Source organism: Xyrauchen texanus, chromosome 1 (genome assembly GCF_025860055.1).
Source record: "Xyrauchen texanus isolate HMW12.3.18 chromosome 1, RBS_HiC_50CHRs, whole genome shotgun sequence".
In the NCBI taxonomy this organism is placed as follows: Eukaryota; Metazoa; Chordata; class Actinopteri; order Cypriniformes; family Catostomidae; genus Xyrauchen; species Xyrauchen texanus.
Genome location: NC_068276.1, coordinates 13,248,677 through 13,272,949, shown reverse-complemented (window position 1 = coordinate 13,272,949; position 24,273 = coordinate 13,248,677). Strand labels below are relative to the sequence as shown.

Genomic DNA, 24,273 nt, shown 5'->3' with positions numbered 1-24,273 from the left:
AGAGTCTGCCCTGAGGTTGACCAAAAAGCATGCTAACAGATGACCAGCATGTCAATTAAAGACCATTTTGTTGTGATTTTGACAGACTACAGATAAGAGTTAAACACTGCACGTAGATAACACAGTATTCTACTGGATTACATTGTATTATTCTACTACTTATAAGATCAAAAGCAACCGTAGTGACTAAATGCTAAATATTGATGAAGAAAAAAGCCTCAACCAATATTGCATTTAGCAGAACTATAGAATTGTTGTTGTGCTTCTTTGGGAGTTGACCTTTAAAACGCCACTTTTATTGGAACTTCACATTTATTTTGCAAGTGTAGTCTATGATCCGTAACAGATTCAAGAACACAATGAATCACTTTTCTGTTTGCAAAAAACAAATTAAAAAGCCTAGTTTGTACACTATGTTGCTAGTGCTTTGCAGTTCCTCTTTATTCCCGTCATGGTAACTCCTGAATTATGACGTCACTTGTCAAACATGGCTTCCGTGTGACAGCTAATGAAATGAAGAGCAATTGATCTCGGAAAAACGTGACTTAAAAGTTAATTAGTAAAAATGATGTTTTCCTTACAGACCAGGAGTTCCTGTACATTTCCTTACACAGTTTCATAACATTTTTGACTATTTGAATACACATTAAACTAATGATCTGTTATGAATGAGAATGAAACGATGTTAATCTAATCAATGAAAGTAGTCATGATAATATTTCATTACCTATAATGTATAGTTAAAATAATTGTATTATACAGTATCCTTGCCTCTTAGACACTTCTACTTTTCTTTTCCTCTATTGAATAGAGCCACCGGTAAAGAACACCGGCACAGGTTGAATTATTACAACGGTACAACATTATTACAACAGATACATTCACTAACACCGATCTGTTTGTTTAAAAACTGCGGTGAAGTTAAAACAATCTAATATTTCTGCAACGTCCTGTCAAGACTGATGTTTAGATGGGTACATACAGTAGCCTACTGGTTTATATTGGCAAGAGTTTTATTCGTTAAAATAGATGATGGTTAAAACATTGACGTTTGGTAAGAGAGCTGATGTTCAAATTTAAAATTAGACTACAACATTAAAATTACAAAACTGTAATTGCCTTCATTTATCTTTAAGAAAAATAAGCACAATAACGGAAGGTTTGTTTTTAAAACTTTTAATGGACATTAAACAGACGTTCGTTACATGATTAATAAAAAGAAAAACAAAGATGTTTACATATATTAACGAACTTCGTTTGTATCCCACTGAGGGTAAAATATAGTAACATTATCTTTTTACAACATTATTTATAAAAAATTTAAAAAAAGAAGGAAAAAAGATACATTGGGTCATAAAGAAAAACATTTACACACTGTTCATAATGATTTACATAATCAAATATAGCTAATAGTTGAAAATATATCACTTTACTATATTTACACTTGAAAATAACAATATATAAATAACTATTAACACATTCATGATATCAAAATTGTAATATCTTTCTAGAGAAATTACAGTTCATTAACAGAGCAGCACATAGGCGTACAGTATAACAGAATAGTCCTATAATTTATTCTTTATACATAACACGTGTACATACTGTAACTTTTGTCTTTAAGTTAACTTGAGGACTTTAACATGCATGTAAATGTAATTGAACCAAGACCTGCCCCTTAAACGCTACCTACTGGGCTTCAAGGGTATATTAGCTTTACCTCACAAAGGTATTAGAGCGACTCTTTTGTCTTGAGCACAGACTAGATTAAAACATCGTTCTTCAAAAATATCTATATTTTTTTAATTAGGACGTAATCGGGTTTATCTTGCGTCATAATGGCATCATGCAGTCCTTAATTCTTGCTTCAGCTTTGTTCCACAGTAAATTCCGACCTGAATGGTAAAAACAAACAAAAAAAACATTATAAAATATTCAAGACAAATAAAACAATGAAAGCCCATAAAGCCCGTAAAGTTTCTGTAAAGATAAATAGATCTCAAATGTCAAAATCAGAATGTAAGGAGGTTGCATTGACGTTTAATCTCGCAAATTTAAATAAATAAAAAGTTTTTCGTTAGTGAATGTTGACTGCAATTAAGGGCTAAATCAGCAAATTTCTGAGACCGATCTTAAAATCTCTTATGTGGTGGTGCAGTGCCATCTTGTGGTGATCTACCAGAATGCAACAAACTCACTGTATTTTCACTACATAAATATTAACTGCGAACCCATTGACGTGTACGTTTACAATAAATTCTATAATATAAAGATTAATTGTAAATAAATAAATAAAAATTAAACACATTAACACATTTCCGAGTCCGAGTATATCCTTACATCCGGTCTGGATTTTTCTCGATCATATGGCTGTTGTACTGAAGAATAGGGCTCTCCTCATCCTCAGGCACCTGTAATGGATAATTTAAATCATTAAATGCCTTTTTCACACTCTGCTCACCAAAATAGTCAAATCTGCTGACAAATGTTTTCATTTTTCGTTCAACATGATACTTTTTCACTTTAGCCTTGGAACATTGTCTATTTTCTCGATTGAATTCTATGATGCCACCTAGTGTTAAAAACGATTAAACACAAACTTAAACTCACCTCCCAGTACACCTCATCATCGAAGCAATTATCATCTGACGGGTCTCCCCAGATTTGCAATTTCAGAATAAAACCTATAGAATATTTTATGTGATTTATCTTCATAAAACCGTAACGTTTTATATACTTTAAATTTTTCAAATAAATACATTATTTAAAATAATTTAAATAATAATAATACAAATTTAATAGACTCTAACCTACTATAGCTCCACCTACGAGGCCAAAGGTGAGAGCTACACAAAGTCCGGCAGCCTGGAAACCTCCTTGGGTGCTTGGTGACCTCTCTGCAAAATCCCCTTCAAAATCAAAGGTATTTACCAACCTGTAAAGGTAGAAAAAAAATTCAGCATGACAATACAGCACAGTTTTCAGTGTAATATTGCTTTCATACAAAAAATATTTTAACAAGAAAGTGAAAATCGAGTAATTGACATTATTACTTAGTTTCAAAAGAATTCTGTGGACGGAGTGATTCAAACAGTGTGGCATCTTCCAGTGCTGTTACATAATGGATATGTACGGTCTGAAGGGGTTTCTTTTGCGATAACAACCGGCTGATTGTACATAATCATGCTTATTACTTGGCTACAAACCAAATAGATGAACAAATGGACATACATTATTGATTTGCATTAAAACTTTGTAATTATGCGAGAAATTGCAGAACAGTTCAATTGCAAAAGCGCTGGAGAAAAATGTCTAACTCCTCATTATCCAGCTTATTACAAGACTAATTGCCAAATAACTGAATAAATGGACATTGAAATGCGTTTAAATTATGTAATATTGTGAGAAGGATGACATCGCTGAATAGCTCCACCTCCAGTTTGCCTCTGAGTTCTGTTAGTGTTCTGTTAGTGTTTATTTTGCAAATAATTACTGTTTGTCTGCTCATTATCCAGATTATCACAAGACTACTTGCCAAATAAAAAAAAAATGGACATGAAACTGGTCTTAGTTTAAATTATTTTATTAGCTTACTCATTGACTTCGCACAGTGATCCGAAAAGAAGGAAAGATGAATTGCAAGACCCAGATGAGCGGTCTGATATGTCTTAATCCCCCAATGTGCAGTTGTTACTCAGAAATATCAGACCACTAGATGGCACCACTGATTAATCAGAATCGAATATTCCAAAGACCCGTGTAATAAACAAAGCTAGCACTCTTGGAACACTGCTTGTCCATTCAAATTAGCGGAATGGAGATAAAACCATAAAAACAACTTTGTTTTCAAATGTATTTGACCTTATTGACATTACCAAACAGTCTTCAGCTACACTCACCCCTCATGTCCATAGACACCCGTACTAGCAGTAGCCGCTGTGATGGCACCAATAATTCCTCCAAGAACACCAGGCATAGCATGGAGGTTGTGGATGCCACAGGTGTCTTGAATCTTCATGTACTTCTCCATGAAGGGCTAAAATGGAAAAGCCACATGTTTTTGGGTAGTAAATTAATCTGTTCATGCTTTCCAGCTGATGTTCTGATGTAATTTACTTTTGTAAAACTTACAGTGATCACCAGGTAGCCAAAAGTTGACAGTATACTGCAGCAGAAGCCCACAATGAGTGAACCGTAGGGTGTGATCATAAACTCGGCCGCTGTCCCCATGGCAACTCCCCCAGCCAGGGTGGCATTCTGGATATGCACCTAAGTTGCACAAAGCATTAATGTCACACTCCAACATACAGATAGCTGCAGATAGGCTGCCGATCGGTGATACATGATGTAATTGTGACATAATGAGATGTGTTTGTTTACCATGTCCAATTTACCCTTCTTGGCTGAAAGGCTAGATATGGCAAATGTAGTTAGAACAGAGGCAGCCAAGGCCAGGTAGGTGTTTATGGCTGCCCTATGTTGGCCATCTCCATGATCTGCGATGGCAGAGTTGAAACTTGGCCAGAACATCCAAAGGAAGAGTGTCCCTGTATGAGGAAAACATCCTTAGACACAAGACATTTGGCAAGACACTGTAAAGAGTGGTCACCTGCAAGTGTTACATTTAGGAGCTATTTCTACCTGATCTTTGTTGTTGTAACCTAATGTATTCTGATTGATTTAGTAATTTTAAATAATATTTTTGATGAATAAAATCAGTTCATATAGCTGTTACCACATGAAGCACATTTTTATGTTAACTTTTTTTTTCAGTTTACCTTATATATTAATGCACTTTATCTACAGTTCTATGCCAAAATTATGGTGGTTTACTTTTATAATTCCCATTCATTTCAAAGGTGATTCTTTTGATTACAATGTTTTTCTTTACTGTATAATACTAATGTAAATCAGTAATAAAAAAAAATTGAAACCAGCATAAATTAAATGCAATACATCAAATACTTTTATGATATCTACTGTATATGAACGTTGTTCTAAATACATTTGTGTGTGTGTGCGTGGGTGTGCGTGCATGTGGGTTTGGGTGGTTTACGAGGACCTTTGTTTTGTTTTAGGTGTGTGTGCATTTTTTTATTTACTATCTTTCATCTGTTTAATTCCAGAGTTTTTCAATGGGGTTAAGGTCTGGAGATTAGGTTGGCCATGACAAGGTCTTGATCTGGTGGTCTTCTATCCACACCTTGACCTGGCATTGTCATGCTGGAAAAAACAGTCCTCAGAACTGGAGAACATTGTCAGAGCAGAAGCAAGTTTTCTTTCAGGATAACCTTGTGCGTGGCTTGATTCATGTGTCCTTCACGAAGACGAATCTACCCAATTTCAGCCTTGCTGAAGTACCCCAGATAATCATCGATCCTCCACGAGATCGTCAAATGGTTAGACGGAGACCTGGAGAGGCCATCAAGCCGCAGTGTCTCGCACCCACAGTGAAATTTGGTGGAGGATTGGTGATGATCTGGGGGTGCTTCAGCAATGCTGGAATCGGGCGTATTCGTCTTTGTGAAGGACACATGAATCAAGCCACGTACAAGGTTATCCTGGAAGGAAACTTTCTTCCTTCTGCTCGGACAATGTTCCCCAAATCTGAGGACTGGTTTTCCCAGCAGGACAATGCTCCATGCCACACAGCCAGGTCAATCAAGGTGTGGATGGAGGACCACCGGATCAAGACCCTATATTGGCCAGCCCAATCTCCAGACCTGAACTCAATTGAAAACCTCTAGAATGTGATCAAGAGGAAGATGGATGACAACAAGCCATCAAACAAAGCCGAGCTGCTTGCTTTTTTGCGGCAGGAGTGGCATAAAGTCACCCAACAGCAATGTGAAAGACTGGTAGAGAGCATGCCAAGACGCATGAAAGCTGTGATTGAATATCAGGGTTATTTCACCAAATATTGATTTCTGAACTCGTCTAAAACATTAGTATTGTGTTGTTAAAAAAATGTATATGAAGTCTTAGCATTATCTGAGGTCTGAAAACACTGCATCGTTTTTGTTATTTTGACCAGTTGACATTTTCTGCAAATAAATGCTCTAAATGGCCATTTTTCTATTTAGAATTTGGGAGAAATGTTGTCAGTACTTAATAGAATAAAAAAAATGTTAATTTTACTCAAACACATACCTATAAATAGTAAATCCAGAGAAAGTGGTCAGTGGTCTCTAAATTTTTTCCAGAGCTGTCCATATTAATGGTCCTAACTATATTTTAGCAAAATATAGTTCATAATTTCTACTGTTGATACTGTTGATGAAATATAACTGGGACATGTTCTTGAGATTCACCCAAATATGTACAAAAGATATAACATACCGATCATAGCAAAGACATCAGAGTGGTAGACAGAGCCGCTCAGAAGCTTGCTTTGGTTTAGATTTGGTCGATAAAGAATCCATGATATTGCTAGGCCGTAGTATCCCCCAAAAGTGTGGATGACCATTGAGCCACCAGCATCTCTAACCTATGAAAGTTAAGAACAATTAGTTTGATCACCTAGAATCCCTACATGTTTGATAAAATACTCAGGACCTGGTCTTGCATAAACAAAATATATTCTTGTTAAATTCTTGTTACGATGGCTACTCACATGGAGAAGTTCAAGAATGATGTATTCCTCAACTGCAAATAATGTTACGCCAAATAGAGTTAAGACCATCAATTGCACTGGACTAACTTTTCCGAGGAGAGCTCCATATGCAATAAGACATCCAGCTACACAGAAGTCGGCATTTATGATACTGATTAAAGAAAGATAAGATCAGGGTATTAATACCACAATTGCCATGCTCGTCTGTCTGTAACCAAATTACCATAGTCTGATATACAACTACAGCAGCATAAAGTCACATATTGTTAAAAAAGTGTCAAACTTACTTCTCAACTCCAATCTTGATTGTGCCATCGACAGGGTCCAGAGCATGGAACCAGCCCTGCATGAGCAAAGCCCACTGAATGCCAAACGCGGCAATGAGAAAGTTGAATCCGACTCCACCGAAGCTGTAGCGTTTCAGGAAGGTCATGAGAAAGCCGAAACCGACAAAGATCATCACATGCACATCCTGAAAACCTAGCAAGCGAGGAGAAAAAGGGTGGACAAGGTTTAGGGATGAAGGTGCTGTATAACAGAATCGTAAACTCCCTAATTTAACTCTAAAGCACACAACCTTAAATGTAAAAGAGATTTGAGGCCTCAACAAAACTTTGGCTCACATTATTGGTCATATAATGGCTGATTCATGTAGAGTATGTATTATTAATGAATTGTTTTTAAAGAGCAATAACCCTGCGGACACAACTTGGGTACTCACTTGGGTATCTGAAGTAGAAGTCGTTCTCAATATCGCTTGTGATGTTCTTCTTATGTTTGTGCTCAGACCAGTGCGCGTCTGACTCTTCATTGTAACGCACAAAGAATCCAAACAAGATGATCATGGCAATTTGCCACACAAAGCAGACCACAGGCAGGCTGATTCGGACATCTGGGTTTTTCTTTTGACACCAGAAACTTCGACAGCAGTTACCCATGTTGAAGATGAGAGATGACATGTTGGATGAAACTCTCTTGTCTGGAGATTGTAAATGCTGCTGTTGGCTGCAGCTGTATTTATAGCTGGTAATCTGTAGGTGTGTCACTACTCAACTGTTGCAGGTGTACCTCCAGTAAATGAAAAGAGGGTGGCAGTGACAATCACCTGACAAGAAGATTGATCATTATCTGGTTTGGTGTCTGACTTCTTTTTTCTTTTTCTTCTTCTTTTTTTTTTAAGAGGTCACAGTAGTCACTGGTTCTGTCCATCACAGCTGAACTAAAGACTACTTCTTTGACAAGTCCAGGTCTTCCTCTGGTCTGGTATTTTCTCTTAATTGTTCTGTGTCTGTATATTGTTTATGTTGGCCACAAGACTTAAGACTTTGGGAACAGGTTTGTGTATGTTTTACTCTCAAAGAGATAAAGGAGTGACCATGACAAGTTTAATGATATTAAAGTTAATATCAACCTTCTTTTACAGGAATTCAACTCATAAGTCAAAAGACACATCTAAACAGCCAAATATCTCAATGACTGACATCGTTCTCTCTAGGGTACATACCAGATGGTATCAGCACTTTTCGAAGTGCCTGAGCTGTAGTGTTACATAATGTGATGACCTGTAAATCTGCTCTGCATTGCTACGACCTGGTAAGACACTCACGTTTGATATTTTAATTTAACTTACAACAAAAGAGATTGAAATATTCAGAATTGTAAAACATGCTGTTGTAACTACTGCATTAAAGGAAATAACAGCATAACAGAAAGCCTTTTGTTATCAGGGCCATTATTAATTGCATACCTTGTTTTAATAGTCAGTAGCTAATGCAACTGCTAAATTACATATATTATTATATGAAATATGGTAAAGCAAATTGCAAAAGAGAAATACAAAAATGCATTTACACACACACACACACACACACACACACATATATATATATATATATATATATATATATATATATATATATATATATATATATATATATATTTGACATCATGAATTGTGTAAATGCTTTGCTATTTGCTTTAAATTCATCATTGTTTAAATGGTTTTTTTTTCCATAGTGAAAAGTAAAATTCCTGGTGAGGGGCAGCAGGTTGTTCAAAGCATATTTCATTTATTTCAGTTTTTAAACAGTGAGGGTAGGGGGGAATTCATGTACAAAAATATTTAATGGATTAACAATATTGAGGTAAAAGTAATCTCTGTCTTTTGAAAACTAATTAAGCAGGAATTCTGACTAGTTCACACCAAAAACACCTTAAAGCCATTCATTCTTTACATTTATGGACTAAAACAAATTCTTCCTACTTTTCTTCATTTCTTTTAAATTCTTTAATTTATTTACTTTTCTTGTTTGGTTTATTTATAATAGTTTTAGTTTGACTTTATCTTTTTAAATTAATTGTTTATTTTATTGGAAACACTTTACAATAAGGTTGCATTTAGGGATGCAATCTACTGACTTTTCAGCTAAAATAACCTTTTCTGAAGCCAATTTACCCAAATTGTTTGGTAAAATTTCTACATTTTCTTATTCAAATCACTTAAAAAGTTAGTTTAAGCAAAAAACAAAAAAAAAAGCTTTAATCAACAAACAAATAAACAAAAAATATATAGTACTATGAAAAAGTCTTAGACACATAACATGTTTAAATAAATTAAACATTTATCTTAAATAGTTATTTATATCTTCAGCTTTAGTGTGTCAGTAGGGAATATAAACGTTAGACTCCCAAACTAGAAAATATTAGAATAGAAGAACAGGAGCCCTGCAACAGATGTCATGGCCCCCACAAAGTCCCCCACTGAACATCGAGTCAGTCTGAGATTACATAAAGAGTCAGAAGCCACTGAGACAGACTAAAGAGAGAGAAGAACTGTGGCAAGTTCAACAAGACACTTGGAGCATCCTATCTGCCAACAACCAAGAAAAACTGTGTCCAGGTGTACCTAGGAGAATTGGTGCTGTTTTAAAGGCATTTTAATTTAGCATGTTTTATGTGTACTGGACTTTGCATGACATTAAGTGATAAATGAAAACTATTTATGCCATTAGTTTTGAAAACATCCTCACAATTAAACATTTTTCACAAGTGCCTAAAACTTTTTCACAGTACTGTATATCTGCTATGACTTTCTCACCATTTTCACCTCTAATGAGTTTGCGATGTTAACATTAGTAAATCCATTGGATGTAATGAAATAGAAATGAACAATATTCAACAAATATTTAATTATTTGAAATAGAAATATTTTTGCATCCTGTCTTAACCTATTACTTTTGTAAGCATGTATCCAAGTCAGTTCCCTCATAGCCCAAAGTCAGCCTCACGTCTAGACAATAAGAAAGGGGGAGTGTCCAGTGCACATCTTCAAGGGCGGTTAGAGAGCATGTGGATATTGCATAGCTTCTGGAGGTGTGTTCCATAAAAAAAAAAAACAGGTAAAAAAAGCATGTGACAGAAAGCGTGGCCCACAGATATTTATCAGGGTGGCATTCCAAAGATAGCAGTAATCATATGACCATTCCTGGCCTTTGCAATCTGTCGCTAATACATTCCATCACTGACAACAAAAGGATCTCACATGACTCCCAGGCAATCAAATACAAGGCAAGCCTTCAGCAATGTAACAGCAGATTCTACCTGCAGATAATATTTGATTTTCTTTGATAATCACGTCACAACATATTTGTCCATATAAGTTTAATATACATTTAAGTTGAATTCAATTATTCAATCATTCAATTATTTTTAATCAGATACATATAAGTTTAATATCCTTTTAAAACAGTTCAACTTAAATGTATCTGATTAAAAATAATTGACATCAAGTACATTAACATAAAGAATGAATTATGCTAGTATTCATTGCCATGCCTTTTTCAACTTTTATCACATTGATAGGTCAAACGCATGGATGTACAGTATATTTGAAAATGTCATGCTTTTCTGTTTGCAGACTCATACTGTATATTTGTACAGCTAAATGCATTGATGTTGCTCTGTGCAGTTTTTCCAGAGTTCAGATAAAAAGTGTCTAAAGGTGACTGTAGTGCAATTCACAACTGTTTCTGACCCAGATTTGAAAGTAAAAATATATTAAAAGATGTACAAAAAATGTATAAACCATCTTATCTCAATGACAAATGGAATGAGATCCATTTGTCAAAAAAAAGAAAAAGAAAAAACACACCCATGAATAGGGCAGATATGATTGGAGGAAATAGATATTCTTGGATTATGATCGGGTCTTATGATCTCAGTGAAGGATTTTTGCTATGGCAATCTGTTCATTAGCAAGCTGAGCCCCCTGGAATGTCAAGTTGTGAAGGGAGATGTCAAAGACATGGAGATATTGTAGAGGAATGTGAGGCATCCCCATCGGCTCAAAGACAGTGACATTTGTAGTGATAGTGATGAGCAAGGTTATGTAATCGGACGCGTGCTCGGGCATGTGATGCCACTGACTTAGATGGTAAGACAATTATGCAATTTTAGATGTAAGAGAGATGTTTTTTAGTGCTGTCAAGTAAAACCAAAATCACTTGAAAAACATTCAAAAGCTGCACTCCAAAAAAGTTATTTTATTATAGTACTTGATTTTGATATGTCAATGGTAGCGATCTGCAGTCAAATATTTGTGTATACCTGAACGTCCTGGGCATTTGTATCAATTGCTGTGCTAGTTTTATATCACTTCACATTCTTCTTCTCACATTAAAACATAATTTCAAATCAAATCAACAATTCATGCCCATTAATTTATTTATTTGGTAGGTATAACTGCTTCATAAATATAATTTTTTTATTTAAAAATATTTACAAAATGTTATCATTTAGAATATTATTGATGAAGATGAAAATAAAACATTCAAATAGCCTTTTAAATAAATGAATAAAAAAATATCCAGAATAAAACTATCCAGAAATGTCCAAATACTATATTTAAAACCTAAGAAACTTCTTGTTTCTTGAAAAGTGTACATGTGCTATCTATCTTTAAAATGAATGCCACTTATTTTAAAATAAGTGAAATAAATAAATAAATGTCCCTTTGGCTTCTAAACATCATGATGAATTTATTCCATTCAGGACTGTCTGTACCAGCATCTCTCTAGCATGAGCTTCACTTGAAGCATGCTAATCTATCAGGGATGCTGAGCTGGATTTTCTGGGGTGGTGCTGGACTAATTACTTTAAAGTGTTTAATGACACTCGGCAGTGGTTGGTCAGAGGAGGCAAGGGAGGCAGAGCCTCCTCAAAAATATAATCTCAGATACTTTTAATGGAAAAACATGATTTTCTTTCATACGCAGAAGACAGGTTTGCTTAAATTACTGTATGGCTCGGTATGAATGCCAGAGGGGTTTTTCATTAGTAAACTGACCAATCAAAATGGATATTCTAATGGCGCAACATCATCTGTTTCCGTTCAAAATGCTTCCAAAAAAGACCAAACAGAGCCAAAATGAAATTTGCCTCCTTCCGTGTTCATGACCAATCATCAGAGGTAGCCAATTGAGCCAATCAAAACTTTCAGTATCACGATTACACTTTATCAAGCCTGCTTGGGGATAACGTGACAGGTGAAGAGAAACTTTCAAAGTATGGTAAAATATCAATGGAATAAAAGTTAATGGAAGATCTAAAATACCTGAAAGATTGAACAACATGATCATATATTTATTTGACACAATGAATCAGTTGAGGATGGAGATCGTCTAAACATACAGTATCATATTAGGTGAGTAGATGTTGCTGTACATGGAACAGAGCCCTCCATTCATACAGTTTTTGCATTGATTGTAGTCTGTAGCTGGTGTTGTGTCATGTGTTAATTTGTTGTATATACAAGTGTTGAGTTGGAGATTGGAAAGTGCTGAGTTAATAAAAAGTGTACAATGTGTCTGTAGTTATCAAGACTATTTTAAGATATCAGGAAGAGGATAAAGTCTGTATGGGAGCATAATTACCAGCAAAAACATGCCATAATATATGATATTTTGACCCACTGCAATCTTTTATTGGTTTGATCATTTGATACTAATTTCTATATTTGCCTACTCGTAAAATTCCATCATGGTCCGGCACTGGTGACAGTAAAAGAAAACGGTCACCACCATGATACTGAAACTGCTCAGTGTTACTGCTGCTTCTCCTCTGCACTAATGCTACATGTTTCTTTTTCCTAGCAACCAGGAATGGAACCATGAGTTCGTGGATCAACACCTAACACCAGACCTGACCTCTCATTGGTGGACAGGAATGCTGTTCCAGGACCAACAAGGATGTCGATTCAGGAACAAGTCCTACAGTATATGTTAAAATCACAGTCACTGTTTATCCATGTGTTCATTTCTTCACTGGTCTGCCCAGTACAGGCTACAACATTTGACATATTCCTCTCATTTGGATGCCTTTATTGCTGTGGTGTGCATTAAGCAGCAGACTCTTTACATTACAGCTGTTATGATCCCTTGTTGTCTGTCCCGTGTTTTCTGTTTCTCCCGTCTCTGTTCACAGTCCATGTCACGTCTTCCTTGTTGTCCGCCCCGTGTTTCACTGTCTTCGTGTTAGAACTACATTTCCCATGATCCCCAGCACTCATCACTGCCAGCCGTGTGTCATTGTGCTCACCTGATTGTAGTTTGTCATCATCTTGTATCCAGTGTATATATACCCTGTTTGTTCTCCATTCCCTTGTCTATCGTTGATGTTTGTGGACGCCTGTCTTCGTGCTCTTCCCCGTGTTCATCCTGCCGGTTCTGCCTTTCATGTTTTCCGTGTTTACGTTTTGTTTCCCCATCGCGGGTATTTCCTTTGTTTGTGTTTTTCCCGTGTAGTTTTCACTGTTGTTTAAATAAATCACTGCATTTGGATCCAACCCCTTGTCTGCCTCCTCCTGCATCGTTACAGAACGATAGACCACCTATGGATCTAGCAGCGGTTTTCCTGAACTGGCCGAGGCAAATCTTCCCCTCCGCGAGTACTCACGACTCTTCTCCACGATCGCCATCCACACCGGGTTCGACGACAACGCCCTGAGGACCATCTACTGGGTCGGGTTACCGTCATCCCGGGGGAGAGAGGCGCCGAAACCCGGAGACCAACCGTGGAGGGAGTACGTGAGTCTCGTGCTGAGGAAACTCGCGCCCGAGGAACCACCCCTCGTGATTCCGGCTGTCGAGCCAGAGCCCACGCCTGCCACGGTCAGCGAGCCAGGGCCCACGCCTGCCACGGTCAGCGAGCCAGAGCCCACGCCTGCCACGGTCAGCGGGCCAGCGCCTGTAGCCTCTACCGTCCCAGAGCCAGCGCCTGTAGCCTCTACCGTCCCAGAGCCAGCGCCTGTAGCCTCTACCGTCCCAGAGCCAGCGCCTGTGGCTTCTACCGTCCAAGACCCAACACTTCCCGAGCTTTCCAGAGCTCCGCCTCCCGAGCTTTCCAGAGCTCCGTCTTCCGAGCCTCCCGAGCTTTCCAGAGCTCCGTCTTCTGAGGCTCCCGAGCTTTCCAGAGCTCCGTCTTCCGAGGCTCCCGAGCTTTCCAGAGCTCCGCCTCCCGAGCTTTCCAGAGCTCCGTCTTCCGAGCCTCCCGAGCTTTCCAGAGCTCCGTCTTCCGAGCCTCCCGAGCTTTCCAGAGCTCCGCCTCCCGAGCTTTCCAGAGCTCCGTGCCTCCCGAGCTTTCCAGAGCTCCGTGCCTCCCGAGCTTTCCAGAGCTCCGTGCCTCCTGAGCTTTCCAGAGCTCCGCCTCCCGAGCTGTCTAGAGCTCTGCCTTCCGAGCCTCCCGAGCTTTCCAGAGCTCCGCCTCCCGAGTTTTCCAGAGCTCCGCCTTCAGAGCCTCTCGAGCCTTCCAGGGCTCCGCCCCTCAAGTCCCTCGAGTCTTCCAGGGCCCCGCCCCTCAAGTCCCTCGAGTCTTCCAGGGCCCCGCCCCTCAAGTCCCTCGAGTCTTCCAGGGCCCCGCCCCTCAAGTCACTCGAGTCTTCCAGGGCTCCGCCCCTCAAGTCACTCGAGTCTTCCAGGACCCCGCCTCTCAAGTTTCTCGAGCCTTTCAGAGCTGTGGCTCGAGAGGCTCGAGCGGCTCAGCTCCGCCTCCTGAGCCTCCCTCGGCTCCACCTCCGGAGCCTTCCAAGCCTCCGCCTCTAGAGCCTCCTACGGCACCACCTCCACCCTCAGAGCCTCCCGGGCCTCCTACGGCTCTGCCTCCCGGGCCTCCTGCGGCTCCACCTCTCGAGCCACCCAAGCCTTCGACGGCTCTGCCCTCAGAGCCTCCCAAGCCTCCTACGGCTCCGCCTCCCGGGCCTCCTGCGGCTCCGCCTCTCGAGCCACCCAGGCCTTCGACGGCTCTGCCCTCAGAGCCTCCCGAGCCTCCTACGGCTCCACTTCTCGAGCCTCCTACGGCTCCGCCTCCAGAGCCTCCTACGGCTCTGCTCCCAGAGACTCCAGAGCCTTCTAAGGATCTGCCTCCAGAGCCTCCTATGGCTCTGCCTCCAGAGCCTCCTACGGCTCTGCCTCCAGAGCCTCCCAGAGTTTCGCCTCTGGAGCCTCCTGCGGTGCCACCGCCCTCGGCTCCACCTCCTGAGCCATCCTTGGCCCCGCCTCCAGAGCCTCCCTCAGCTCTGCCTCCTGAGCCTCCAGAGCCTCCCTCAGCTCTGCCTCCTGAGCTCCCAGAGCCTCCCTCAGCTCTGCCCCCTGCTCCTCCAGAGCTTTTCATGGGTCCGCCTCTCTTGGCTCCGCCTCCTGGGCCTCCAGAACCTCCCACAGCTTCGTCTCCAGAGCCCCTCTCAGCTCTGCCTCCGGGACCTGGCCCTGTCCTGAGGCTGCCTCCCAGGCCTCCTGGGCCTGTCCCTGTCCGATGGCCACCTCCCAGGTCCCCTGAACCGGCCTTTGCCTTGTGGCCAGCTCCCGGGCCACCCAAACCTGTCCCCTTAGCGTGGCCTTCTCCCCGGACCCCTGACCTAGTCCCTGTCCTGTGGCCTCCTCCCAGGCCTCCTGACCCAGTCCCTGTCCTGTGGCCTCCTCCCGGGCCTCCTGACCCTATTCCCGTCCTGTGGCCTCTTCCCAGACCTCCTGACCCAGTCCCTGTCCTGTGGCCTCTTCCCAGACCCCCTGACCCAGTCCCAGTCCTGTGGCCTCTTCCCAGGCCCCCTGACCCAGTCCCTGTCCTGTGGCCTCTTCCCTGACCTCCTGACCCAGTCCCAGTCCTGTGGCCTCTTCCCAGGCCCCCTGACCCAGTCCCTGTCCTGTGGCCTCCTCCCAGGCCTCCTGACCCTGTTCCCGTCCTGTGGCCTTCCCCCCAGACCTCCTGACCCAGTCCCAGTCCTGTGGCCTCTTCTCAGGCCCCCTGACCCAGTCCCTGTCCGGTGGCCAGCTCCCAGACCACCTGAACCTGTCCTTGCCCTTTGTGCCCCTCAGGACTTCCTGCCTGCCCTCTGTGCCCCCTTGGACTTCCTGCCTGCCCCTCGTTGCCCCCTGGACTGTCTATCTGCCCCACGTTGCCCCCTTGGATTGCCTGTCTTGCCTCCCTTTGGTCTGTCTAATTGTCCCTTGCATCTCCTTGGTCTGTCTCTGTGTCCCTTGTGCCCCCCTTCATCTGTCTGTTTTCCCCCCGGGTCTACCCCCTCACTCCTTGGTCATTTTTTCCGGTTGTTGTTCTTGTGGGTCTTTTCCCCTCTAGGACCGTCTGGAATCCGGTCCTTTTGAGGGGGGCGTATGTTATGATCCCTTGTTGTCTGTCCCGTGTTTTCGGTTTCTCCCGTCTCTGTTCACAGTCCATGTCACGTTTTCCTTGTTGTCCACCCCGTGTTTCACTGTCTTCGTGTTAGAACTACATTTCCCATGATCCCCAGCACTCATCACTGCCAGCCGTGTGTCATTGTGCTCACCTGATTGTAGTTTGTCATCATCTTGTATCCAGTGTATATATACCCTGTTTGTTCTCCATTCCCTTGTCTATCGTTGATGTTTGTGGACGCCTGTCTTCGTGCTCTTCCCTGTGTTCATCCTGCCGGTTCTGCCTTTCATGTTTTCCGTGTTTACGTTTTGTTTCCCCATCGCGGGTATTTCCTTTGTTTGTGTTTTTCCCGTGTAGTTTTCACTGTTGTTTAAATAAATCACTGCATTTGGATCCAACCCTTTGTCTGCCTCCTCCTGCATCGTTACAATAGCACTAGGAAAATTAAAATATGGAAGTCACAAATTTTAATTCAATTCAGTAAATAGGTGAACAAATGTTCTGTGTCATAGCTGGACTGGACTGGAAAGGGAATTTCTAACATATGGAACCCAATAAACATAACATAACATAAATTACAAGTTTAACTATTAGCAATTTAAATCACAATACAAAGTGTTTACGTGTAATTAATCAGGTAATTACTTAATATTTCATGATTTTGTAAAGCTGCTTGTAATATCATATTGCAATGTAATATGTATAAAATGGACATTGTAAAGCTGTAATATTTACTTAACCCTATTCATCGTTTTAATTTACTACAAAAGTAATATTTAAAATTAAAAGCTAAAGTACCTTTACTTGCACATTCACAAAAACTGTCATGAACACTCAGTCAGTCTCTGCCTTTAGCAATAGTTAACCTTGTATTTAATTGGAAAGCTGAGAGAATTTGCTATGGGCATTTCTATCCACTTTGAAACGCCTATTGGAGGTAGATGCCCGGCTTAGTGCCTGACAGGCTTATAAGGCCCTAACTCTAACCTCCCCCGAACCCTACCATCATTAGAATGCATGGCTGATCAGTCTGTCAGGTACTAAGCAAGACATTTTCTTCAATGTGCCTTTGAAACCCATAAAAAATCTCAATCAAATAGCAGTTATTTTATGTATACTTGCACAGGCCAGACCCACATGAAAAACAGGTTACCCACATTTGCAGCCTGTGTTCAAATGGTAATTATTGTAATAAGGAATGCACTGCTGCATCACGAGATGAGTCAGCTGACACACAACATGTCACATTGGCATGCAGTTTAACCAGTCACAACCATCACTGTCATGCACTCAGAACAATTATGACATCTTTAACACTCCATAAATTAAACTTTGCATTTCTGTGTCAGAAAACAGTAAAGCAATTTTAAAAGCATTTATCCACCTGCCTATAGTAATCACTCAGTCTTCATTTTCCTATGTGATGTAACTGAAGCTTTGATTATTTTGTGCCAAAAAACTGATACAAATCAGAATGCATTTAATCTGACTGTTGCATGGAAATAGTTTTAAGATGCTGGCACATTATTGTTCAGATATCTTCAAATAGGACACACGCAGAGTGAAATTGTGTTAATAAGGGGTGATTGTGTAGTTTTAATATTTGGTATTATAGGCCTACTTATGTTTGGCATCTAGAAAGTGTCCAGATACTTCATTTGAATTCAGTGTATCTATTGTTTTATCATTTAAAACCTTACAAAAAAGCCAAACTACCATTCATAACAATAGCTTACAGGAGGGTGTAAAAACTGAATTAAACATTAAAACAAGTTGACAATTTATAGAGTTCACTGTAAACTCTAAAGAATTAGCAGAACTCAAACATTTGAGGCAATCGGTTACATAATATTTTTTAAGTTAATAAACACCAAGTGGAAGTTAGTAGAGCGTTCATACTTGCCAATTTCGGAGCATCTACCTTCACCCTGGTGTAAATAGCATCTGCCACACAGTGCAGCTATTTGCACCCCAATAGTCTGTTGGAACCACTGAAATATACAACAACCTAAACAGATGTCGCTGCAGTGGTGTGGGGTGTAAAGATGGTGTGTGAATGTGTAGTGTTTTCCTAGCACTCTTTTTCCTATCCGATTTCCTGTTTCCACTCTTAATATTTCCTTTAATACTACTTAAAGTAATAGATAAAATTTGTGTAAATGTTGATTGCAGTCAAATCAAAGTCACAGAACTTTGTACTGAATGTACATTTAAACATGTTTGCATAAAACCTCTGAACTTAATTTACCTTAAGTATAATCATTTTTAAATAAAAATTGATCCTGGATCAGTAGAAGAATCCATGAAGACATGGCCCAAAAAACAGTACACAGTCAATTTAATTTATGCAAATGGTTAAAGGCCTTCAGCGTGTTGGCCTTGAGTCATCGGTCATGTGCCATATCTTTTTTTTTTTTCATTCCCTAGGCAGATAATATCCATTCACATATAGACATGCCTATTCACATATGCATGTGACTCTGAATGTTGCAGTGCATAAAGGTTTTGGAAAATAACAGCTGCTTATCTGTGCAACAGAATTGATATCTTATTCAAATTCTTATCACAAATCTACAGTGGCCCCAAACATTAAAAACAAATTAAATAAATAAAGCCACACTTAATGATGTATGAATGTCTTTGCCCAGGTAACAAAATAGGTGGAATCTGCAATGAAATTATGCTAGATATTTTCACTATTTGCAATGACTTTTGCAATGATTTTTAGTTGATGTATGAAGTCAGTTCCAATGAAGTTCACACAGCTGTCCAAGCAGAATAACCACAGGTGTAGTTCATCACATTGACTGTGTTCCAATAACATTTGACAATCAGAAAGTGTCCAAAGATGTTTTTTTTTATTATTATTATTATTCATTTTGATTATCTAATGTTTAAATATTTAATACCTAACAAACTTTTTTCTGTAAAAGGTTTTGCTTTGAATGTGTGTTTGTGCTATCTAATGCAAGACATTTTTAAGTGTGGCTTAAGTGTCCAACACTTTTTGAGGCCACTGTATTTCAGGCAATACATGGTGCTCCATGTTCAAGCAGTCAGTACAGTTTGAATAGCCAACTTTTAAGAACTACAGATTTACTGGGACTTAGGTTCTAGATGCAGCCAGTGGGTTATGAATAAACAAACAGGGCCCAAATATTTTTGTGTGTGGGGGGTGGGTATCTGATCTGTTTATAGAAAAGAAAGAAACAGCAGTCAATGGGGCTGTATTGTATTTAAAAAAAAAAACTAATTACAAAAATTTGATACAAAAATGAAATACGGAAATGAATTACTTAATTACAGTACAACGAAATATGTTAGATGCTAATGTGAAAAGAAAATACAAACATGGCATTATCCTACCCTACCTTAATACATGTTTAAACATAATTAAACACTCACAGTATTTTGTGCATTTAAGTAATTGCTTACATCACTCAAAGAATGTTATGCATTTAACACTTGCTTAAATCACTCTGTCACATTTAAATGTGTTTCTGTTCTTGTTTTGTGTTCATGTCTTTGCATGAACATGGCATGACGAGGTAAGCATTGTACGATGTAGCACATAACACATCATACACTTATTCACTAAACTGGAAAACACTGGTCTATAAATCATTAAGACATGATTCATTCAAAAGTTTTTAATGTTTGAATTTGTATTTATTATTCACTGCAAAATGACACCACCTGCCTCCAAATGCAGCTTCATCTTGTAAGAAAAAAATATTTCATAATTGAATTACGTAATAATTGTATAATAATAACTTTATTATTAGGCTATTAATATGAAAAGGCATATACAAGGCACGTTTTATTTATAGAAACTATTATTTATACAAACTATAAATGTAAGAGTAACACATACATATTGGCATTTTATTTAGTATTGATGCACTCCCCTAGCAATTAGGTGTAGGTTAATTTTAAGGCCAATTCAGTTTGAGATAAATTACCAATAAGGGTGACCATTTTATCCAGAAGGAGAAATGCAAATGAAACTCAGGTGTGAAAAAGTCCCCTGACAGACAACTTAAGAGGATTACTTAGCATGGCAACAAACGGTCATAACATGGAAGGAATCATCAGTCACTAACTTCTGAAATGGTATATATAAGCGGATTTTTATGGGCCTGTGGAATTTTACACTCCTGGCCAGTACTTTTCTGAATATGTCAGAAATTCAGCGATTTCTAAACAGGATTCTACTAGTTCAGATACAGCTCTTCTTATGCAGTGACAGAATGCCAAGTCTGGTTCTGGCCTGTAAACAGATCTCTTCTGGGGAGAGGTTCACAACCTGTACAGGAAACAACAGTTTCTCTGAAGACACAAGAGAGGGAACAACAATCAGGGTAAGGGTGTGTTCACTGGTTCTAACAGGAAGTTCTGTGAATCATCAAGTAACATACTCTTTGCTCCCTTGACCATTACCACTGTATCTGATGAAGCAGGTATGTGTACCATGTCTTTTCCAACTACTCGGACTACGCTTCGCTTCTCTAGACTGCTGGCACTCTGCATCTGCTGAATCAGACTGCAACCCTCCACCTATAGTATGAACCTCTGCATGAACCACTTGTCTACATCTGCTAATAATGTTCACGCCAGTGAGGGCAGGTACAGCAAAAGAGTTATGTGAGTCTCTGACTATTAGAAAACAACACTCTGGTAGGGTAATACACATGGTTTCATGTGTATAATGGTGTATAAGGTGTGTCTAAACCATTCGTAGCTGTAATCTTCAGCCAACCTGCTGAGGACAGCATATCTTCACTCTAAAGAAACTCTCAGAAATAGCACTGACTTGGCTTTTCCCAATATAAAAAACTTTGTTGAAAAAGGGCATGCTTGGCGGCCTGGGGTCGCAAGCTAGCTGGGGTCACTGTCTGGGACAGTAATAGTCTAGGACCATTGAGCATTTCTGGAAACCACCACCGCAGTGACTACTGCGAGGCAGTGAAGTGAGCCTGGGGCTTGAGTGATCACTACCTGTCTGGGACAGGAATTGGTCTGGGACCATCAAGCAGTTCTGGGAACCACCACCTTGGTGACCACTACTAGGTGCAGTTAAGCAAGTCTGGGACATGAATGATCACTGGTTGTCTGGGACAGGCGTGCAGATCCGGGGCTAAATAGGTTAATTGCAATTGGACTTATTGCAAAATTGAGAAATTAAAAAGTATTTCAAATCAAAATCACTTTGTCACACTACTGTGTACACAAGTGCAATAGTAGGTGAAAGTCTTGTGTGCAGTTCTGAATAACATAGCAGTACCAAATACAGTAAACAACATATTTACACAACACAATATACAACGTACAGTAAACAATACACACAATATAGAATACACATACAATAAAAATAAAAAATAAGGGTAATGGTATATCAAATATATATACAGTAGTTGAATTTGGGAGAATATATTTGACAGTCCAGTGTGTGATACAAGATGATAATTAATAAAGTGCAGTGCTGATTGTTGATCGTGAGAGATCAAGTGTTCAAAAGTCTGATTGCTTTGGGGAAGAAGCTATCATGTAGTCGGCTGGTGCAGGTCCTGATGCTGCGATACCGCCTACCTGATGGTAGCAGTGAGAGCAGCCCATGACTCAGGTGGCTGGAATCTCTGATGATCCTCCAAGCTTTTTTCACACACTGCCTGTTATAGATGTCCTGGAGGAACATCGATAACATTTTGTTATCAGTGAGTGTGTTTTGTTGACTAAGTGTTATGTGTTCAAGAGCTCATTAATTATGTAGAAATCATTTAGATTTTGGCACCTTTTCTAAATTTGAGGAAGAAGAAAAAATATAATTATTTGAGCTATTACTCCCAAACCCAAGAAATATTTGTTTCATAATACCAAATTATCAAATATTGCCTACTAATGGGACTGAGCAGTAACAGACAAGTTGCATGAGGTGATGGCCCAATGAAGGATAAGACTCTCCAATGGCCACAAGGGGGGCAACCTAAGGCCGGGCATCACTTCTCTGGGCACCTGCCCAAAAAGAGAGGTGTGTGAAATGGGTAGAGGGAGTGGATTGTATGATTTCTTGTGCCAAAAGCATAAAAAAGAAAACTAGAAATCTGCCCCAAAACCTTGAACTCCACTAAAGCCAGAGTGAATTAACCACACCTAAATGGCTTAATTTTTTAGATAAAATACTGCTCTGTCCTAATTTCAGAGAAGTGTGTGTAAAGGAAATGTTGGCAATGCTCCTCTTCCTGGCTGAGAATGGTCACAAGGCCGGCATAAAGAAATTAAAATAGGTGAAAAATGAAGTATTTTATTTAGACAACACAATTACTCTGCAGGGCCGGTCACTAGGACTAAGTTGGGTTTAGGGTATTGTGAACATACCAAAACCAATCACATCAACAAGTCACGACATATTTGGGTGTGGCTGGCTGTTGCTTTATTTTCTAGGGGCGGCCCTGGATACAGGACTATGCTGAAATGACCGAACCACTGCTTGGATTGGCTCACTGTACCACAAAACAAATTTGATTGATTGTGTGCAGTAGACAAGAGGCAAAAAAAACCGGTTTGACTTCCTTTTTTTCTAGCAATGTTAGCACGTGGTGCTGAACATGTGGCTAAAAGGAGGGATGATGGATATTGTAAATACATTTTGGCTTTGTAATTAAATTTGGTTTGTTCCAGGTTTTATGCCAAATGTAACATAACAGAGGGAGACAACACCCAAATGTCAGCTCAACCTCAGCTAATTGAAATATTTGACCATCTAATGATTTCAAATACTAAATGGGGTTTTTAACTGACAAATAATTTTTTAAATGCTAATTCTGTAAAGCCCTGAATGCCAGCGTTTTAATCTAAAAACAGATTGTGTTTATCACCCACAAAGTGGTGGTATAGTGGAGAAAGCTAATCAGATTATTAATCAAAACTGATGAAAGTGATGGCTGAAACAGAACTGACATGGTTGGAAATTATACCACTGGTTTTGATGGACATAAGGTGAAGGGCTCACAGACTGACAAGTCTGAGTCCACATGATGTGTTAACAAGGAGACCAAGAAATATCTTTGCAGGTCCAGGGAAGATACAATTGCTGTCCGAATCTGGAGCCCTGGATGACAGGATGGTTGAGAAACATATTGAGAAATCTGATGAGAAATCTGCTTTCACAGTTGAAAGCTGCCCTCACGGAACCAGAAAAGGAATTATCCAAAAGCTGAACACAAGTGATTGAATCCTTGTCAAGGACACCAGGAGGAAGGCTTGGCACTAACCACGATGGAAGGGACCGTGCAAGTAATAGTGATCACTTCAACTGCAATACGAGTGGCAGAGAGAGACAGTTGAATACAGGTGTCACATTGCAAAAAGGTGACAACTAATAACCAACAAAATTCAGAAGAGTTTCATGTGAAGTGCTAGTAACTGCTCCCTGGTTCACCCACGTTGCTGCTTCAATGGCTTGTTAAGACACCACCCCAGTGAATAAATAAAGGGCAATGGAAATCAATACATGGAAACAATTGTCCATGGCTGGGAATGCCTGGAGACATTGAAAAGATGTGGCGAAGAAAAGTTTTCAAGGTTCCAGTCATATGCATTTTTGTGATCTCTGTTAAATTTGTGATTAAAACAAGATTAAAACAAGTTGATGTTTGAATGTAATGCAAACAAATTACAGCCACAAGAAGGTGGAAGACTAGGAAAGACAGATTAGAGTAAGTATGGAAAAAACAACACTGCTTTTTGATTAGAGGACATTTGTGTGCTATTAATTTGATTGTGATGTGGGAAATTTTATGCTAGCATGATGTGAGGGTATTAAAGGAGGAGGTACTTTTGTAACACTGAACAAGAATCTCATGACGGTCCAGAAGTTAACATCAGGAAGCAAGGAATTGAGACTCGTTTTTGATAGGATGTGATCATTGTGACATCCTGGAATATGAAATCTGAAGCACAGATCCACCATTTTATGT

At 39.7% G+C, this 24,273-nt stretch overlaps 1 protein-coding gene across 1 annotated transcript; it reads right to left on the bottom strand.

The window, feature by feature from the left end:
* Nucleotides 1-1,360: 1,360 nt before the first annotated feature.
* Nucleotides 1,361-7,582, bottom strand: LOC127644200 (ammonium transporter Rh type C 2-like). Its single transcript, XM_052127262.1, has 11 exons — nt 7,335-7,582; nt 6,901-7,093; nt 6,614-6,764; nt 6,340-6,487; nt 4,381-4,547; nt 4,132-4,269; nt 3,900-4,036; nt 2,811-2,935; nt 2,611-2,684; nt 2,341-2,411; nt 1,361-1,895 (listed from the first exon to the last, which is right to left on the bottom strand). The coding sequence occupies exons 1-11, from the start codon at nt 7,570-7,572 to the stop codon at nt 1,868-1,870; spliced, it is 1,470 nt and encodes a 489-aa protein (XP_051983222.1). The 5' UTR covers nt 7,573-7,582; the 3' UTR covers nt 1,361-1,867.
* Between the last annotated feature and the right edge of the window lie 16,691 nt (nt 7,583-24,273).